At 45.4% G+C, this 18906-nt stretch overlaps 2 protein-coding genes across 4 annotated transcripts; one reads left to right on the top strand and one right to left on the bottom strand.

Moving 5' to 3' along the window:
* Positions 1 to 2310: 2310 nt before the first annotated feature.
* LOC133358781 (galactosylceramide sulfotransferase-like) lies at positions 2311 to 9008 on the top strand. Its single transcript, XM_061577229.1, has 2 exons — positions 2311 to 2440; positions 4564 to 9008. The coding sequence occupies exons 1-2, from the start codon at positions 2352 to 2354 to the stop codon at positions 5750 to 5752; spliced, it is 1278 nt and encodes a 425-aa protein (XP_061433213.1). The 5' UTR covers positions 2311 to 2351; the 3' UTR covers positions 5753 to 9008.
* Positions 5899 to 14472, bottom strand: LOC133358782 (carbohydrate sulfotransferase 9-like). Of its 3 annotated transcripts, none has more exons than XM_061577231.1 (5): positions 14264 to 14472; positions 13365 to 13446; positions 12665 to 12813; positions 11188 to 11627; positions 5899 to 9627 (listed from the first exon to the last, which is right to left on the bottom strand). In XM_061577231.1, exons 3-5 carry the CDS (start codon positions 12786 to 12788, stop codon positions 9196 to 9198), a joined length of 996 nt encoding a protein of 331 aa, XP_061433215.1. In that variant the 5' UTR covers positions 12789 to 12813; positions 13365 to 13446; positions 14264 to 14472; the 3' UTR covers positions 5899 to 9195. The 3 variants fall into 3 exon arrangements, with proteins under 3 accessions (XP_061433215.1, XP_061433214.1, XP_061433216.1); XM_061577230.1 differs by having other exon boundaries at positions 12665 to 12810; XM_061577232.1 differs by having other exon boundaries at positions 12689 to 12810; positions 14264 to 14468.
* Between the last annotated feature and the right edge of the window lie 4434 nt (positions 14473 to 18906).

Here is an 18906-nt window from a genome sequence, read left to right as displayed (position 1 = left end):
GCCCTCATCCAGCAGCGGATTAAAAGAGCTGGCTATGCGCATGAAGTGTTTATGTCGAGGTAATGGCCACACGAGCTGAGTTTTATGGCGTTGCGAACAGGATGCGGCTCTCCTCTCAAAGGCAATAAACCTGAACTGGCAAACGAGTGACGCCACAACAGACTGTTCGTGCGTGCCATTTCACTTTACAGCCACAATTTGGCGCTTGTAAAATCCCTAATTGACCGAAATTTCCACGAGCGAGAAACGAACCTGAAATAGAGGGTTGACATTGTTAAGATACAGCTCTTGAATACATAAAAGACCAAAGGACAGAGAGCACAGATATTACGCTGCACCAAAACATGAGTAACATTTACAGATAACCATGTTTGTTGTTGTAATTGTGACAACGTCAGTTGTGACATTTATTGACCAGGGCACCTAAGGGGAGTGCTATTGGATGAGTTCCGTGTTTGTTACATGTTTACGAGAGTAGTGCAGTGTAAGACGACATCACCAGAGACATTAGATTGTGGTGGGTGTATTGTCTCCATTCGAGATTTATTCGCGGTTTATGCTTTAGGTATTGCAGGAAGATCATGATGAAAAAAATCAAGTTTAACACAGAGGCTTTCGCGAACAATATCATCTGTAATAGAGGTGTTTGGGTGAGATCGCGAAATATTTGTCACCTGATGCTAGTTGTTATTACTGGCCAAATGTCGTACTCTGATTGTAAATGTTGTGGATTTTCTCTCCAACACACCGGTGTGCTTTACTCGTAACGAATTGGCATGTTCTGTTTACATGACAAAGCTTACTAAATGTGTGTGTCGGGTGGTGGCTGGTTTAACTACACATTTATATTTACGCGACCTAACCCAAAAACCTATATTATAAAAGACATACCATTCACAAAGATAATGAATTTGATGATCTCCGTGGAAAGAGTGGAGCCGTAGTCTGTTTTAATTCTGCATGGAAATGCTCCTGTACGCACTCAAAGCGAGTGAATGCGAGTGAATGGAGCATTGCGAGTGAATGTTTCTTGGAGAAAACTCCCTCATCCCAACTTTCTTTCTCCAGACCCGGACACGCAGTGACTTTCAGCTGGTTCAAAACTGTCCAAGCACTGGTTCTCTTGGCAGATGAACGCTGCTCTCACGTCTGGGTGTAACCTTCAATATAAATCGCTTACCCGTGTATCCATAGTTCCATTAGGGTGTGCTAATTAGGGTTTTACGGTCCATATATGTTTATATGAGGCTCAATGACAGATCAGTACCGCAATGACAACAACTCACTTAAGTCCACACCTCGACAATGGCTACCAATGTTACCAACATCATGCCATCCATGAGGTGAGATTCCGCTGTTATCTGAGATGGCAATCAAATCATGGCTGACCCACGACTATAAATAAACCTCTTTGGACTAATGTAGAGACTCGTGATGGCTACGAAGGACGCCAGTGATTCGTGGCCCGAAGAACTCATTGATGATCTGACACAATTACCGAGCTTGTGGCGAACAGCAATCTGTTGATCAAATAACCTACCAAAAGTGAATGTTGTGCATTGGGGAACATATGCTAACAAATATATGCAAAGCGTATTACATACAACATATACGTGCAGAGTTCATATCCATAAACCATTGCTCAAAAACTTTGCCGATTTTTGTTGCCTTTTGAAGGCATAATTGACAAACGTGTTGAGTGATTCGCTATTTGTGCTGTTTGTGTTGTTGTGTTGTTTGTTGTACGACTGCCGATGTAGCAGATATCGTTCGCCACTGATGTTGACGGTGGCCATGAATTGAACTTAGGTTGTTGGGTTCGTAGCACTGTGCTGCATGTTATCTGTGAGTTGCTGGATTAGGCACATTAGTTTTCCCAGCCGTGTATGTATGTTTAACTTCTTTCATACCGTACGTAGCCAACCGTGCTAATCGGAGGTGCGGCCAAAGTAGGTCATGCGAACCAACCACATAAAACACGTATTATTTCAAAATACACTGGTTCTTGAAGTGACCGAGTGGTTCAGAGTGCATTATTGGACTCGACACCGTTGATAGCCTGGGTTCGAATTCTGGTTTCCATCACTTGCGATTAAACCCGGTTGTTATGTGTTGTTGATTTATGGTGTCAGCCCGCTGAGCGCAACGATAACTACACTAAATATACTTTGAAACTACAAGATTAACGTTATGGCTCTGACTACATCGTATAGGTATCGGCTCAGGTGCAATAAACGAGCATCCAGATAAATGCACGGCCATGCCAGTCACCCACCATTGACTCCGCGGTGTTCTCTCTCTCGAGAGAGAGAGAGAGAAAGCGAGTGGGGTTGGGACTCACGGCGCTCACCATGGGCAACCCTCGCACCATCGTTGTGTTCTTCACGGCTCTCTTGGCGGTCTGCGCATTCACCATGTTGGTGTACCAAGAGTTGGCAAGGTCAGTGAGCCGCGCGTTGCTGCAGCCGCATGGACACGCAGCAAGGCCGTGTGTTCAACGGCACAGGGGCTTGACGCGCACGCAAACCGATCGGAGTGAGGAGTTGAAGTGTCACCCAGTCTGTTATCGTATTCAGATTCATTGTGATTTAGGACGCCTTTAAAGTCCACTGTCAATCAACTGCTGGACGAAGGACTCCGCCATGCCGCGTGTCGCCCACGATGTTTGTTTGGCCATACTTCACCACGCAAGTCAGCGCGGGGTACAGGGTCGTTTTGAGATGTAACTCGACACTGATGCTTATCACTGAGCCATCGCTTTACTCCAGATAAATGGTATCAATCGATGTATTGAGTATTAAGCTCATGCTATTCATAATCAACGTTTTTGGGTTTAGATCGCGTTTATTTATAAATGTGTCGTAACCCTCCACCACCCGACACGGCCAATCAGTAAAAATATGTCACGTTGACAAAGACAAATAGTTCACTGCTTTAGCCCACCGGTGTGTTGAAGCCACAACATTTACAATTTGAGTACGACATTTCCCAAAAACGTTGATTATGAATAACATTGGTCGCGAAAGCCTACGTGTTAAGCTCATGCTACATGCATCGAATCACGTGTGTAATAATCTGTAATTTGTATCAGTGCCAGATTAAGCTAGTGTGGGGTCTGTAGCATATGTTATAAAGGGGTCCTAAATACAAAAACACAAATATTAAAGCAACATTTTTGAACTTGCATAGTAAGATACATGTATTTTTAATTTGCTATACAGCCAGATAATATGACAAATCGCTAACCTTAAACACCTAGTCGTTCAAAAAAGTTGAAGGCAGTATAGTACTATAGTAATAGAGCAAGTGCAGAATCGCTGAACCGGAATTGATAGCTTGAAAGCATTTCGCGCGGGCCCTTGAAGGCGCGGGGCCCGTAGCTACATATGTAGCTACTTGTGCTACGAGGATAATCCGGCCCTGATTTGTATGCCTTTTCCAAATAAGATATAGTGGCTGCAAGAGGCTCATGTGACAACAACTGCAGCCGCTAGTGGCCGCTATTATAATTAATCAATGATTGAATCGAATCACACCTTTAATCTGCTTTGTAGTTTTTAGTCAATAAAAACACACTGTTGTATTTTATTATATATTTTTAAAATAATCGTTCGTACAAAATATATGTTATTATGCCTTTCACTGCGTTGCAGATTGAACTCAGCGGATGCGGAACAATTTATTAATGTCAATGAATCGCCAACTGATGGTCTTCGTGCCAACAACCGTGTCGACTGCTTTTGTCCTGAGTCGAGCAAAAGGCCAAAAAATATAAAACGGCAACAATATATTCGATTTACACAAAAGCTTTGGAAATCGGAGACAGTCTTCCTGAAATCGAGACGGCCTCGGTCAATTCAGGACGTTTGGAAGCTCACAAAGAGATCTGAAAGCCGATGTAGTGAGGCGAAATTTATCGCAGTGTAGACACTAATTGCTAAAGATTTTAGCTGCAGCAGAATGTTGTCCAATAAGTATTACTCGAGCCACGAAATGTCTGTATGTATGTTCAACTTATTTCACACCGTATGTTGCCAGCTGTGGTAATCGGAGGTGTAGGTGAAATACAACAAACTAAGCACAGCACGTATTTATAAAGAAATTTGTTGTCAAATGTAGATTCTTTTAAAGTGCGTAGCTCCAGTGGCTTCCTAATATCGGAAAGAAGAGCGTTCCAGATGGCAGCAGAAGCGCATCTGAAAGATGCGATGCGGTGACCGTCTTTGTTCAATGGTGAGCCAGAAGCCGTTGCGAGAATGAGTGGAGTTCGCGTGATAAGAGCAGGGGGGCAAGGATGGAGCCTTGTAAGATGCCTTCACACAAGGCGTAGTGTAATATAACGGGCACCTCCGATTAGCAGGGTTGGCAATGTGCGGTGCGAAATGAGTCCATTATACACACGTGTTATTATCCCTACCAAATACACTGCATTACAATTTAAGATACGATTACGATTGACTTTGACATAATCTTGAAGAAAAAAACCCCTTAGATCTAAGCAATGTCCCCTTGTGTTCAATAATCTTCATTTTCACTTTTACTGCCTCCTTTCCCCATAAACAGCTCAGGATGGCGTCGCTGGACATTCCAGAGATCCTACATCTTGTGGTTCATGGCAACCAAACCAGAGTCAGTGGAACTGGCTTCAACCCCCACCACACCACCACGCACCACCAAAGAAGTGTGGATGCCCCAGCCAGCCCAGACGACAGTGGTCTTCCTCAAGACGCACAAGACTGCAAGCTCCACCTTCCAGAACATCATCTACCGCTTTGGCGAGAAGCACAACCTAACGTTCGCCTTCCCCACCCAGGAAAATCATTTCAGCTACCCAGAACTCTTCAAACGCACATTTGTGGCCCACCATCTCCACGGCAATCATGTTTGCTATGACATAGTCTGCAACCACATGCGCTTTCTGGCAGAAGAGGTGGCAAGCGTCGTAAAACCGAATGCGATGTACCTGTCAATTGTACGTCAACCAGAGAAAAGTTTTGAGTCCGGGTTCTACTACTACCAGAACTATGCGCAAGCTTTCAAAGCAGCAACACACAAGAGCAAGGGAAAAGACCCATTGAGGACTTTTCTTGAAAATCCTGAGAGGTTTTATGTTCCATCAAAGCAGTCTGCAGCCTATGTGAAGAATCCTATTGCATTTGATTTCGGATTGGACGCGAACGTTGATGTGTCAAGTGACACATTCCGCGCGGCGTTAGAACGAGTGGACGCCATTTTTCATCTCGTGATGATCGCTGATCGATTCGATGAGTCGGTTATTTTAGCGAAGGAGATGTTGCATTGGGATATGGACGATGTCGTCTACTTGTCCTTAAACAAGCGACAAGTATCCAGTAAAACTGGCAACAGCACACTCCAGGAGACTGACCCCACGTTATCAAAATTAATAAGGCGTTGGAACGCATTAGATGTCGCCCTATACGATCACTTTAACAATCGCTTTCAACGCCACGTAGATGCCTTTGGCAAGGAGCGCATGCGCAGTGAAGTGGATACCCTGAAAAAGATGTGTAATATCTGGCGAGAGCTGTGTGTGGAGGATGAGGTGGAAGCGAGTAAGATAAACGAGAAAATGCTGAAGCCATACATGCCCGAGGAAGTAAAAATCCTGGGCTACAGAATTAAGGGGGGATTAGATCAAGACACACGGGAGCAGTGCCTCCGACTGTTGATGCCTGAGCTCAAATTCCACGAAATGCTCTTCGCGAAGCAACAGAGCCATGGGGGGAGATGATGAGAAGCTCACTTTGCCCTCAATGTCCACATCTTCACATTGTGCCACTGACACCATTTAATGTACATGCACGCGGCATTCTTCATTGCACCGTGATGTTTGTACATTCTACAGCAAACCCAGGAGCGCAACTGTGGTTGGGGCTATGACGTGGCAGGGGTGTGCGACGCATCGGGGCCGAGTCGGCCACATGGGGAGCCCCGAATTAACGGATGAACAAGTAGCAACAATGTTAAGAAAATTTATTCGAAAAACGATTCCAACAATTACTGAACACCAGGATTTTTTGCTGACATTCGCATGAAAGCAGACGCACGATAACTTAAATGTATGTATTGTACCTTCAAATCTTTGTATTACTACTGTCACCAAATACATGGTGCAACTACAATAATGTACATATAGTTATAGTCTAAGATATTACTGTATACGGGTAAAACATCTGGAGCTGTTTCAGTACAAGTGTGTCGGGAGAAAGGAGGGGGGCCCACAGTCCGATCTTGCATAGCCCCCCCCCCATCTCCCCCCCGCCCTGCTGAAGCAGGTCGCTGTGGCCCTGAGCAAACCCTTGCACATCGTGGGGGTCACGTTCTAGAAAATATAAATATCCGCAATCGGCAAATCCACGATCCGCAAACTCAAAAGCAAATGGGAAAACTCGAGTTTGATTCACAGTTTGCAATATAACAGCCAACCCTCCTTTTGCTTCATGTTACCCTACATCAACCCAATAATTTAGCTGGAAGTATTTTGAATGTAACATTTGATTAATATTTTCTAGTGTTAAATAAAACTTGTCCGGTGAATGTTTAGAACGAAACACGTGATAATGGGAGATAACGTGTGTGGCTGAACCTCACACTGCCTCCTCGCCGGAGGCTGGGAGCACCGTGTGACCTGGGACCCGCGATGGGCCGTTTGGGAGGCGAGATGGAGCCGAGCGCGTGCCCCGTGCGGTCTTCCACGGCAGCAGCAGCAGCCGCAGCATCGCGAGCAGCGCAGTTACGATGCGTCTAGCAATCTCGCGGTCAACCAGTGCCTCACACAGAGGCGCGATCAGCGAACTGGGCCTCTGAATTTGGCGTGAAACCGCAAAACCGCGATCGCTAAACCTGCGAGAAGGAAAGGGTTTTCTGTATTTAAATATTCACAAATCTACTTTACTTTTAGGGATAATTTCACTATTTAGGCCAAATGTTTAATTCCAATATCTTGTTTTAACATGTGGCGTTCTTCCATAAGGATGACATTGATCAGGAGATTTATAGTTTGTTAACAGACTTTACTTGTTTGTATATATGTATAACTTCTTTCGCACCGTACGTAGCCAACCGTGCTAACTGTTTGGACAATTATTGTTGTTTTTATTCACGTTAAGGACGAACTACAAGCGAAATAACAATCAAGCTGGGCAGCGAAAAATTGGAACAAGTACACCGATTTAAATACCTTGGTGTAATCATTGACGATCAGTTGAACCATGAAGTCGAAATCAAGAGCAGAATTGAACAAGCAAGGCAAGCATTTATTAAATGGAAAACACTCCTTGCAGACCGCAACTTGAGTATATCACTGAAACTGCGCACACTGAAATGCTACATCTGGTCAATTTTGCTGTACGGAGTAGAGACGTGGACACTGACAACAACAGCAACAAAAAGGCTCGAAGCTTTCGAAATGTGGCTGTACCGAAGAATGCTGAAAATCCCATGGACAGCCAAAACCACCAATACACAAGTTATGCAAGATATGGCCACTGACAGGCAACTGCTGAAGACCATCATTAGCAGGAAGTGTTACTACCTAGGCCACATTGCCCGAAACGACCACAAATACCAGCTATTAAAGCAAATCCTGGAAGGAAAAATCGAAGGGAAAAAACGACCAGGACGGCCAAAAACGACATGGCTCAGTAACATCAAAACATGGCTACAATTAACAACAGCACAAACTCTACACGCCGTGCTAGACCGGGACCAATATCATCGTGAAGTCGCACACGCCGTTAGGCAGCACTAAAGAAGAAGAAGAAGGACGATTAAATCAAAAGTTCATGTAGACTGCTAGGCCCGAAGCCTGCAGGATCTATGCAGTTGTGACGTTCCCCCGCTCCTTGGGTCGGATGAGTGTCATGTTTGAGTCAGGTTTGCCCTGAGCCGTGTTGTCGTTCTGTTTGGCGGTGTTCATCTCTGTCCTGTCGCGACAATCTACATTTGTTATGTTCTGCTGCCCCCTAGTGGCCGTTGTGGGCTCGTGCGTTTGTTGTTGTGAGTGTTGTCTTGGAGTCGAAGATCCCGGGGGTTTGATCTTCCACGAAGCTCATTCTCCACCCTAAACCGCATACACTGCACACAAAGCATGGCAGTAGATGCAGATACCTGATGCACAAGTAGAAAGTTAAAAAGCCTTCCGGGGGCGTATGGGCGCATTGTGTCTCTGACGCAAGCTGGGCAAGGTGGTTCAGAGCTTAGTAAGTAATAGGATGTTAAACTGAATCCTCTACGACACTGCAAGCCAGTGCAGAGAAACCAACACGGGCGTAAGGCGATCTGAAGGAGGTGTTCTTGTTGTGATACGAGCAGCCGCATTCTGAACATGCTGCAGATTGTTAAGCGCCTCCTGAGCCACACTAGGGGCGAGCTGTCGCGACAGGCTGATAGCCGCACATTCATTGAGACTTGGAGATATTTGTAGAACGTGGGTGTTATATTCAACAATCAAACATTATACCATTTCTGTACTGGGTTAAGCTTCAGCCAACATAATGCTATCCTGCAATGAGCGAGTCGATTCGCGAAGAGTTATAAATGAATACTATTTACACTTTGTATGTTGAACTTATTTCGCACTGTATGTAGTCAACCGTGCTAAATTATAACAACATTTGAAATTATACATTTGTAACGGTAATCATCGAGTAAAATCTGATTGGTTGTTTACGTGAGATAATGACATCCATTGAGTGGCTCAAACATTCTGGATCATTGCTTTGACCTTCTCGATCTTGTCCTGAAGGTGCTTGACGTAGTCTCAAGGGAAACGTGGAATCTATTGAGTAAATTAAGCTGTGAGAATTATTCTTCAACTTATTGGTGAGTGAGCTGAATCAATAATAATTGGTGTGTTATATTTGTGTACACCACGTGACAACTTATTTCGCTGTGTCGGATGGTACAAAGGGCTTCTACTGAAAGTATTGGTCTGCTCACTGTGGTCATCTCACGAAGTAACCCAACATAAATGATTGAATTCTAAATAGGGGAGGGGGTGTTTGTCTCTTTTTTCATGCGTAATTCTGGATATCCATATACAGTATATCTGAAAGCATATCTGTGTATCATACTACAATATATTAGAACAACGTTTGACTGGCTGGCTGGAGCGACGGAGAGTGACATCCAACTGATGCGCACGCTGATAGCTTAGCTGGAAAACAAATATGACTATGCACGTTGCTTGATGTTGATGCCATGGGGCGGAGAATAGTTGAAGAGCTTGTAGTCTTCGTAATAAAACCGGTACAGCTTCCACCTCGCTTCAGTGCTGAGCTGTGCCAGGTAGCTGTGAGTCACGTTGGCCGAAGAGCGCATGTTCTTTTGGTGGGAGTAAGATATCCAGCTGGGCGCCCCGATCTTCGCCAGCAAGGCGGCCGAGTCGCGCTGCATGGTCTCCAGCTTGCCGATGAAGTTGAAGTGCAGCAGGCAGGGCTGGCACAGCTTGTGGACGGGCAGCCAGTGCACGTCCTGGTAGAGGGCCCAACGAGGGTCCAGAATGAAGCTCACAAACTCGGAAAAGGTGACGTCGTGGCCCTGAAGCAGAGACTCTCTGCTCGGGTTTTTCCGGTAGCAGGTAATGATGTACCGTCCGTAAACTCTCTACTTTCACGCACACACGTGGAAGAATGGGGGGGGGGGGGGGAGCAATTTTAGCGATGGAAAGACAGACTTGCTTCAGTGATGCACGACTGTGCTGTAGCACAAGATCACGAAGACACATTTATAATTGGTCGAATTATCTCGTTTGCGCCTAAGATCAATTAACCCGGAGCTTTAGCCGCATTGATCCTGGATATTTCATGAATTGTTGACCACCGACATGCACAGCCAGGTTGTAACGGGCTGATGCAGGGCTACATGTGTAGAGGTGTTACGGAGGGCAAACAAACAAACTGGGCGTGGTTATGCCCATAAAACAAAAGGTGCTTACATCCACGTCCGCACCGTTTAGCCTGGGGGGCTAACACGGAGCTGGGATCCCCCACGGCCCCACCCCTCAGTGGGGGAGTTGCTATATAAGGCGGTGAGCCGGAGGGCTCGGGGTTCAGTGTTCAGCCTTAACCAGAGAAGAAAGAAGACCTGCTAGATAGGCCCTGGGACTCCCCTGGATCGCTGTCCTCAGGACCGACCAGGGCAAGCCAGTGGCGTGGCCCCAAGAGCCCAGAGCCGATGCTCTTGTAAGAGCCGGTCTGGGGACTCAGGGTGCCGTAATCCCAGCTTAACCAGAGCTGGGTTAGCTAGCCTCCCATAGCCCTGTAGTGGAGGACCTAGGAGTAAGGCTAGCTGTGACATAGAGTGTTGATCTCCCTGTTAGACGGGTGAAGGGGCCGATACCCCTTCGAGTGTTGTACATCTCGGCCTGTTATGTACTTTGTGCTTAATAAATAAGTGTGCCTCCAACTACGTCGTCCAAGTCTCCTGGAACCTACTACACATGTATAGAGCAGCAGATTTCAGTACATAAAAAGCAGTGTTGTACTGCACTTCGTTAGAACTGCTTTTTGTGTTTAGTTTGCTGTCCTTCCCCCGCACCTCCGATTAGGACGGTTGGCTACGTGCAAAAGAAGTACAACACACAAACACAAGTTGAAGCCCAAGAATGCTTCATGTGTCGTTTGATAATCACACGTAACAAATATCACGCTACTACTGTAATGTGGCACTTTTGTGTAGATTGATTTAGGGTAGTCTATTTTGTCCGAAGTGTAAACGGAGCAGAGCTCACTCCCCCTCCTAACTGTGGGAAGGGAGAGAGGTGCGTTCAAGAGAGAGGCGCGTTCAAGAGAGAGAGGCGCGTTCAAGAGAGAGAGGCGCGTTCAAGAGAGAGAGAGGCGCGTTCAAGACAGAGATGCGTTCAGGGCGAATTTGTTTTGGGGGCCGCTAAAAATATTTTCGGAGAAACGAATCCCTGATGACAATAATGAGCCCATTAGTGGGGAGGACGTGGGACGTCTCTCTGCCAGTGTGCCCCGCTCTTGATCACCTGCTATTATCACAATATCATGATCTGCTGCTTATAAATTATCTGACAAGTTCGAACAAAAATAAAATCAGTTCCTGTATGCTCATAAACATAGCAATGGACACTTACATAATCAACCCTGGACAACTCTGGGTCAATTTTTGTCGCGAAAATACTGTCCCACCTGTAACACGGACCTGGTAGTAGTCGTTTTTCATCAGAAACTTGTCCCGGTAGGCAGACACGAGTCGCTCCATGGGCTCCCTCACAAACAGCGCCGCTGTGTAGCCATTCAGCCGCGAGCGCCGACCGGCGGCGTCGAACTGTTGCAGCCTCGTGTAGTTCTGGGTCTCCTCGTGCACCTGACTCCCCGGTATCGTCATTGAGTGGTTGTCCCCTCGCGACAGCGCCAGGATAATCCTTTTCCAATTGGTGCAGCCGACCTTGGGCACTTCGCAATAGAGCAGCGAGTAGCGGTCATCCACGTAGATGCGGTACAACGTGTTTTTGTGCAGGTCTGTGTACAATGGTGGCAACCTCGTCCTGTGGCTCGCCTCGTGTTGTCTGCACACTTTGTTTAGAGTCGCGAGCCTCTGCTGCTGGGATTCTTGCAAGTCCGTCGCCTTCAGTGTTAGCCCTGAGGGTGTTTTCCGGATTTCAGGCGCGCAAATGCACACATACAAAATGAAACAAGAGCAAATGTGATGTGATGCTTAAACGGCTGCCTTATGGCAGAAACATATAATCTGTTGAACAGATAAAGGGCAACTGTCATGTAGTGCCCTCAAAGATGGAAATAACATCCTTTCCATGTTTTAGAGTAGCCAGGTTAGATAGCATCATGAATGAAGACAATGGAAATAACTTGAAGCTAGAATGAACCACAATAGATTTAGATAGGTCTGGTGTGGTCCGAGGAGCGGAAAGAGAAATGGCGCAGGACAGGGCAGCGTGGGGAAGGTTGGCAAGGACACAGCGGCCCCCACGTGAGTGGGACGAACGCGTGGGAGACGAAGAAGAGGTTTGGTCTGGTCCCGTAAAGAGAATGGCACCAATCAGGAATCCGGCAAAAGCAATGGGCGAGCAGTTGTCGTGAATGCGACACGAAGCACTTGCGATGGCTCAGTGACGGATTCAACAATGTGTGATCCATCTTGACAGATACTGTGTCGTTTTATCGAGCAAGATACTATTTTCTGAAAAGCGATGCATTTTATAGAGATACATCAAATACGAACAATTATATTCAACAGTTTCTTCATTTTAAGTACGAGTGAGGCATTCGTAGTGCCTTCTTTGGGGAACTGTATCCGGCTTAAATACGAGTGCTCATCCACGATGTGCTTTTCAAGCAGTCATGCAAGGCAGTATACACACAATCGCCACCGTCCCTCAGAAATTCGCATGGGAGTTGATCTATCTCGCTTCAGCGCTTTACATGGTTAGATTTTGTACGGATCTATCTCCGCACCTGCCCAGCAGATGGCATATTTGCCAGCCACTCGCTCACAGCGGCTGGCTGCTTCGATGTGGGGGCTCTTGCGCACTATCTGGGCCAACCATCGTCATTGCGAAACAGCACGCGGCACAACCTGAATACGCACTTGAGAATAAAAATGTGTTTAATGTTTTGTTTTGCAGACACAGCTTTCTCCAACACCAGCATCCACGCACCGTGGCTCGCAAGAGCTCTCATACCAACTTGGAGTGGGTGGACGTCCAGGAAGAGAAAGGGCAACAAGATGCCACTCCCCATAGCCGTGGCCAACAGCAGAATCGTGCACTCCTTCGTACCCATAGCGCTGGTCGCGCACCTCCACCTGCTTGAAACGTGATAGAGACGTGGCATGACAAGCTAGCTCCATTGTAAAGTGTTAGGTCACAGCTGCAGGGGAGCACATGCGCTTATGGTGGAGAATAATGCAAGACAGAGGGACAACAAAATACGACATCTGAAAGTGGAAACTGTCCGCTGTGCAAGTCAGAACCAGAATCTTTATTTAGACCGGAGGAGGAATCCGATGAGCTATGAAGCTCTTTGTCACAGATGTCGAGTAGGGGCGCGGGGTCAGCGAGTTACATCAACAAACAACGCAAAGGACGATATGAGTGCACGATAGAGAAAAGGGAAGCAAGTCACTAAAATAAATAATTGCGAGTGAAGTACAAATTGAACAGGCACATACATTCCTCCCGATTTGTCAACACTAAATGCAAGTTTGGACAAGGCAGAAACACAACAACCACAGACCCTCAATTACAGTTCATATGGAAATCAAACTTGGATACAACACGGCTCAGGTTCAAAGTGACAAATGTGTCTGTATCTGGCACGAATCTTCTGGTTCAAAATATTTTTTGAAGGAAGACTTACGATGTTCAGGGAGTAAAGAAGGTTGCTCCAAAACTTTGGTGCAGCAGCGGCAACGTCTTTGTCACCTATTCCAATTCTTGTTCTGGGCATAATTAAAAGACAGTGAGATGGACGTCTTGGGTTTCTTGGGTTTGACAATGGGGTTAATGAATCAGAAAAGTACAGCGCAAACTTGCCAATCAGGATGTGATAGATCAACATGGCCCGATGTAGACTTCTACTTGCATTAAGTGATGTGAGATTGAATTTTACGTAGAGGTCACAATGGTCGGTCCTGTATGGTACATCCAACGCAACGCATATGAGGTCAGGATAACACATTCTAGTAGATAAAGTTATTTAGCGCGTGCTAACCATCACACTGCGGTGTGATGGTTAGCACATTGGACTTGCGATCCAGAAGACTACGGTATGATTCCATCTCACAGTCGAGACGATGGGAGGAAGTTTCTCAAATCCCCACCGCCTCTGTGTACAGAGCAGCATGAATATATAATGGTTACTCGATCATCGACCGAAAGGTCGCGTGTGGTGGAGTAAAGTGTGGGTACTCTCACCTCCATGAATGCCATCTTTCCAACGAGGAAGAGTCGGCCAAAACACCCACTCGAGTTTCTTTAGCGCTCCCTTCAGCGTTAGTGTTGCAAGCAGGGACGTGAGCAGGCAATAGCAGCGCCTTTACGTCTACCCAGAGCCGCCGTCCCGAGGGCACGGCGAGTCTGGGCGCCCGCCCCGGGCCCCGCGCTTTGGGGGGACCCGCGCTTCGACGTCACGGTGTCAGACAAGACTCGGCTTTAGTTTGAAGGCCCTGCTCCCTTCCTACGGACGGCCATGCCTTTACCTACGCAAATACCAACGAGGTCCCAGAAACATTGTGTTCAAGGCGATGGGTTTCTCACCTCTGCGGTCCCTGGACGAGAGGTTGCAGGCAGATTGTGATAGCCACCAGCACACGCACTGTGATGCTTGCGACTGGACCGATGCGTAACCAAGCTATGAGATGTTGTGTCTCTGCACGCTCTATTTATTGCTGACAAAAGACTGGGGGGAGGGTGGAGTGGATTCATAGCCTATTAGCAAATACAAATCGCGATGTAATGTAAATACTGTTTTGATGGTGACGTTCGTATCTAAGCAAACAATGAATACCCAATGGGAGTATTTAAGTACGTTAATGTGGCGTTATCGCGCTTAAGAAACGTAACTTCACGTATCGTGAGCATAGGATTGGGTGGAGTATTTGATGCATCTTTGCCTGGCTAGATCACCTGACCATGCAACAACATTGAACGTTAGTTTAGTGTTGAGATCACCTGACCATACAACAACACCGTTTATTTACTATAGATGTTGTATTAGAGTTGCCATTGAGGGATGAATGTATCTTTAATATAATCGAAACATGTTTGGTATAAAAGCAATCGGGTCATTTAAGTTGTCTAAAAAGTGTTATATTTTTTATATCGTCACTGTGAAACAACCAGGAAGATTCTAGATTTGAAGCTTTCATGACTGCAAGGATTCATATTCTTAGGTTTTTTCGGTAAAGTCACGTAGGTAAAAAAATTAAAATTAATAAAAGTAAAATAAAATAAAATTCACGACGTTTCGGAGGCAACACAAGCTTCCGTCTTCAGGTGGAACCGTCACAGCCACGACAGCTGTATCAAGTAAATGAGAGATTACAAGAGCTACCACTCCGTATATATAATGGTTGAAGAGGGGAAGGGCCAAGTACGGCACACTTTTATTAATATGGTAAGGTGAGGCTTAAGACTAAGAATAGACTGCATAACAAAAGACTGAGCCTTTGTTATGGAGAGGTGCGGTTTGTGACTACGACTAGCCTACATAAGAAAAGTGTGAAAAAAGAAAATACAAACCTGGTAAAACAAAACTGGCTGTCTATCAATAACCTGTAATAGTTGTCTGTCAAATAAGATGGTCCAAATAAGTGGAGTTAAATCTTTTTTGCATGGTTAATCACATCTTTCCAATGATTACTCAGTTTGTAACCATCATCACGGTTGAAATTATGTCTGTGTTTGTATATTTGTATGGCTTCGTGTACAAACCTTTGATGGTAGCCAGGAGGTTTGCAAAGCACCTTGGTCTCGGAAAAGACAATTTCATGAGAGCCCACAGAGTTGTAGCAATGATCGGCAACGGCCGAAGAATCAGTTCTGCCGTGTTTCAGATCTGACTTGTGCTCGCGGACACGATCAGAAACATGACGTTTCGTTTCTCCAATGTAGCAATCACCACAACTGCAACTCAGTTTGTAATACCCATCGCTTTCACACTCACATCCGCTGCTGTGTCCTCACCGAACACTAAACAGATCTTTTTTTAAAGCTAGCCTATCACTAATCTCGGAGAGAATAAAATTACTCCGATCTGAACACGATAATTTAGACAAGACTCTCTTACAAACACATTTAATGTTAACACAAAAAATGTCACCTTCCGATTGGAACCACGTTGATAACATGACTTCTGCTTCTGCTGACTCAATGTCAGCCAAATACAAAGCTAACCTGATTTCTAAATTCAACCTCCTATCTAAGAAGAAACCAGAGCCACACATCACAAAGCTGGATGTTAACAAGACCGTGATTAATCAGAGTAACATCCCAATTTCTGACAATCTAAAAACGGTACTGGCCAAAGGACTAAATTTCGCCGTCACCCCTAAATATATACCAGTAGAGGATGTGATTTCTCAGATTGATGTAGCCCTCAGAGGCATAGAACACATCCATGCGGATGTAGCAAGAGCTGAAATAGCTACTATTTTAACAATGCTAAGAAACCCACTAGTAACATCAGCAAAAACGAACGCTCTGAACTCGCGGACCTAAAAAAGAGAGATGATATAGTCATCCTCTCGGCAGACAAGGGCAATGCCACGGTCATCATGGATAAAGATTCATACAACAACAAAATCCTGGACCTTCTTAATGATGGGAGTTACTCCAAAATTAAAAACGATCCCACTAAAAGCCTAACGACAAAAACCAACAGAATCATCACGAATTCGACTTCCCTAATCGAACCAAGCAAACGTCCCTCTCTAAAACCATCGGCGGCAAGACCTCCCAGACTCTATGGTCTTCCCAAGATCCATAAAGAAGGCACCCCGCTACGACCCATCGTGTCGATGATAAACTCTCCTACCTACAAACTAGCCCGTTTTCTATCAGATACTCTGCTTCCCTTCACAGGCAAGACCTCTTCGGCAGTACTCAACTCAACCCAATTAGTCTCTATGGTTAAGGACATGGTACTATCTCCTGATGACATCCTCGTCAGTTTTGATGTAGTATCTTTGTTTACCAAAGTCCCAGTACCAGACACCCTAACAATAATTGAGGACTTAGTCCAACATGGATTGAATTCTGATGTACCTGCGCTGGTTAGGCATTGCCTCACCAACACCTATTTTACCTGGAATGGCACCTTCTACAAACAGAATGAAGGTACCCCTATGGGCTCCCCCTTGTCACCAGTTATAGCCAACATGTTCATGGAAAAGTTTGAATCAGACGCCATCCAGACATCCACCCTGCGTCCTTCCATGTGGAAGAGGTATGTGGATGACACTTTCGTCATCTGGCCACATGGCCTCCCAGCATTGAACCACTTCTTGGACCACATCAATTCCAGACACCTATCCATCAGATTCACCATGGAAGTGGAGAAAGATGGTAAACTACCATTCTTGGATATTCTGTTTGAGAGGAGACCTGACGGATCCTTGTGACATTTTGTCTACAGGAAAGCCACCCACACAGATTCCTACTTGAAACCGGATTCCCACCACCACCCATCTCAAAAGAATTCTCTCATCAAAACGCTATACCACAGAGCCCATGGCATTTCTGACCAACACCACCTGGCCGGTGAATTAAGACATGTACATCGGGCCCTCAGGATGAACGGATACTCTGACCGCACCATCCGCAAAGCTGTTTCTCCCACCATACAGAAACAGCCACATTAAACTCCGACCAAAACTATCACGTTACCATACATAGCAGACGTGACCAAAAAGATCTCCAAAATTCTAAACATACATAAGATCCAAGTCCGATTCAATACAGTGCATAAAATCCGTGATCTGATTCCATCTGTGAAGGATGTCGTTCCTGACTTACAGTATCCTGGAGTCTACAAACTGAGTTGCAGTTGTGGTGATTGCTACATTGGAGAAACGAAACGTCATGTTTCTGATCGTGTCCGCGAGCACAAGTCAGATCTGAAACACGGCAGAACTGATTCTTCGGCCGTTGCCGATCATTGCTACAACTCTGTGGGCTCTCGTGAAATTGTCTTTTCCGAGACCAAGGTGCTCTGCCAACCTCCTGGCTACCATCAAAGGTTTGTACACGAAGCCATACAAATATACAAACACAGACATAATTTCAACCGTGATGATGGTTACAAACTGAGTAATCATTGGAAAGATGTGATTAACCATGCAAAAAAGATTTAACTACACTTATTTGGACCATCTTATTTGACAGACAACTATTACAGGTTATTGATAGACAGCCAGTTTTGTTTAACCAGGTTTAGTTTTTTCTTTTTTCACACTTTTGTTATGTAGGCTAGTCGTAGTCACAAACTGTACCTCTCCATAACAAAGGCTCAGTCTTTTGTTATGCAGTCTATTCTTAGTCTTAAGCCTCACCTTACCATATTAATAAAAAGTGTGCCGTACTTGGCCTTTCCCCTCTTCAACCATTATATATACGGAGTGGTAGCTCTTGTAATCTCTCATTTACTTGATACAGCTGTCGTGGCTGTGACGGTTGCACCTGAAGACGGAAGCTTGTGTTGCCTCCGAAACGTCGTGAATTTTATTTTATTTTACTTTTATTATTTTTAATTTTTTACCTACGTGACTTTACCGAAAAAACCTAAGAATACATTAGTTTAGAGTTGAGATCACCTGACCATGCAACAACACTGAACATTAGTTTAGAATTGAGATCACCTGACCATGCAACAACACTGAACATTTGCTTAGAGTTGAGATCACCTGACCATGCAACAACACTGAACGTTAGTTTAGTGTTGAGATCACCTGACCATGCAACAACACTGAACATTAGCCGGGTATGATGACGTTCGCCTGTGATCCAACGCGCGAGAGGCAAGGATTGGTGGATCACGAAGATTTTTGTAAAACTGGCCGGGCTGCGAGGTGCCCAGTAGATGGCAGTGGAGGGAAATTATGAAAATGTCAGATACGTAGGCCCAAGTGTTTGGAAATGCTGAGCCATGTAACTCAGCTCCCGACCCTTATCTCAGCTTACCACCCACTGCGCTTTCTCACTGCGTCACAAATCACATCAGAGTTGGTTTCCTAACACATCATCCTCCACAAGCATATGGCATTGATAATAATGATCATCCTTAAAGTGCAGATATATATCAACCATCAGAGAACTCCAGAACCCTCGCCCATAAGAAATAACCCTGGGCAATTGTTTGTTAAGTAAATGTATCTGTTAAATCATGTTTGCTTCTCATAATC

The sequence above is a fragment of the Lethenteron reissneri genome, chromosome 63 (assembly GCF_015708825.2).
Source record: "Lethenteron reissneri isolate LAM-NWPU_2019-01 chromosome 63, ASM1570882v1, whole genome shotgun sequence".
NCBI classification, from domain to species: domain Eukaryota; kingdom Metazoa; phylum Chordata; class Hyperoartia; order Petromyzontiformes; family Petromyzontidae; genus Lethenteron; species Lethenteron reissneri.
The sequence above is the reverse complement of the archived record's forward strand: the minus strand, read 5'-3'. Positions and strand labels throughout refer to the sequence as shown.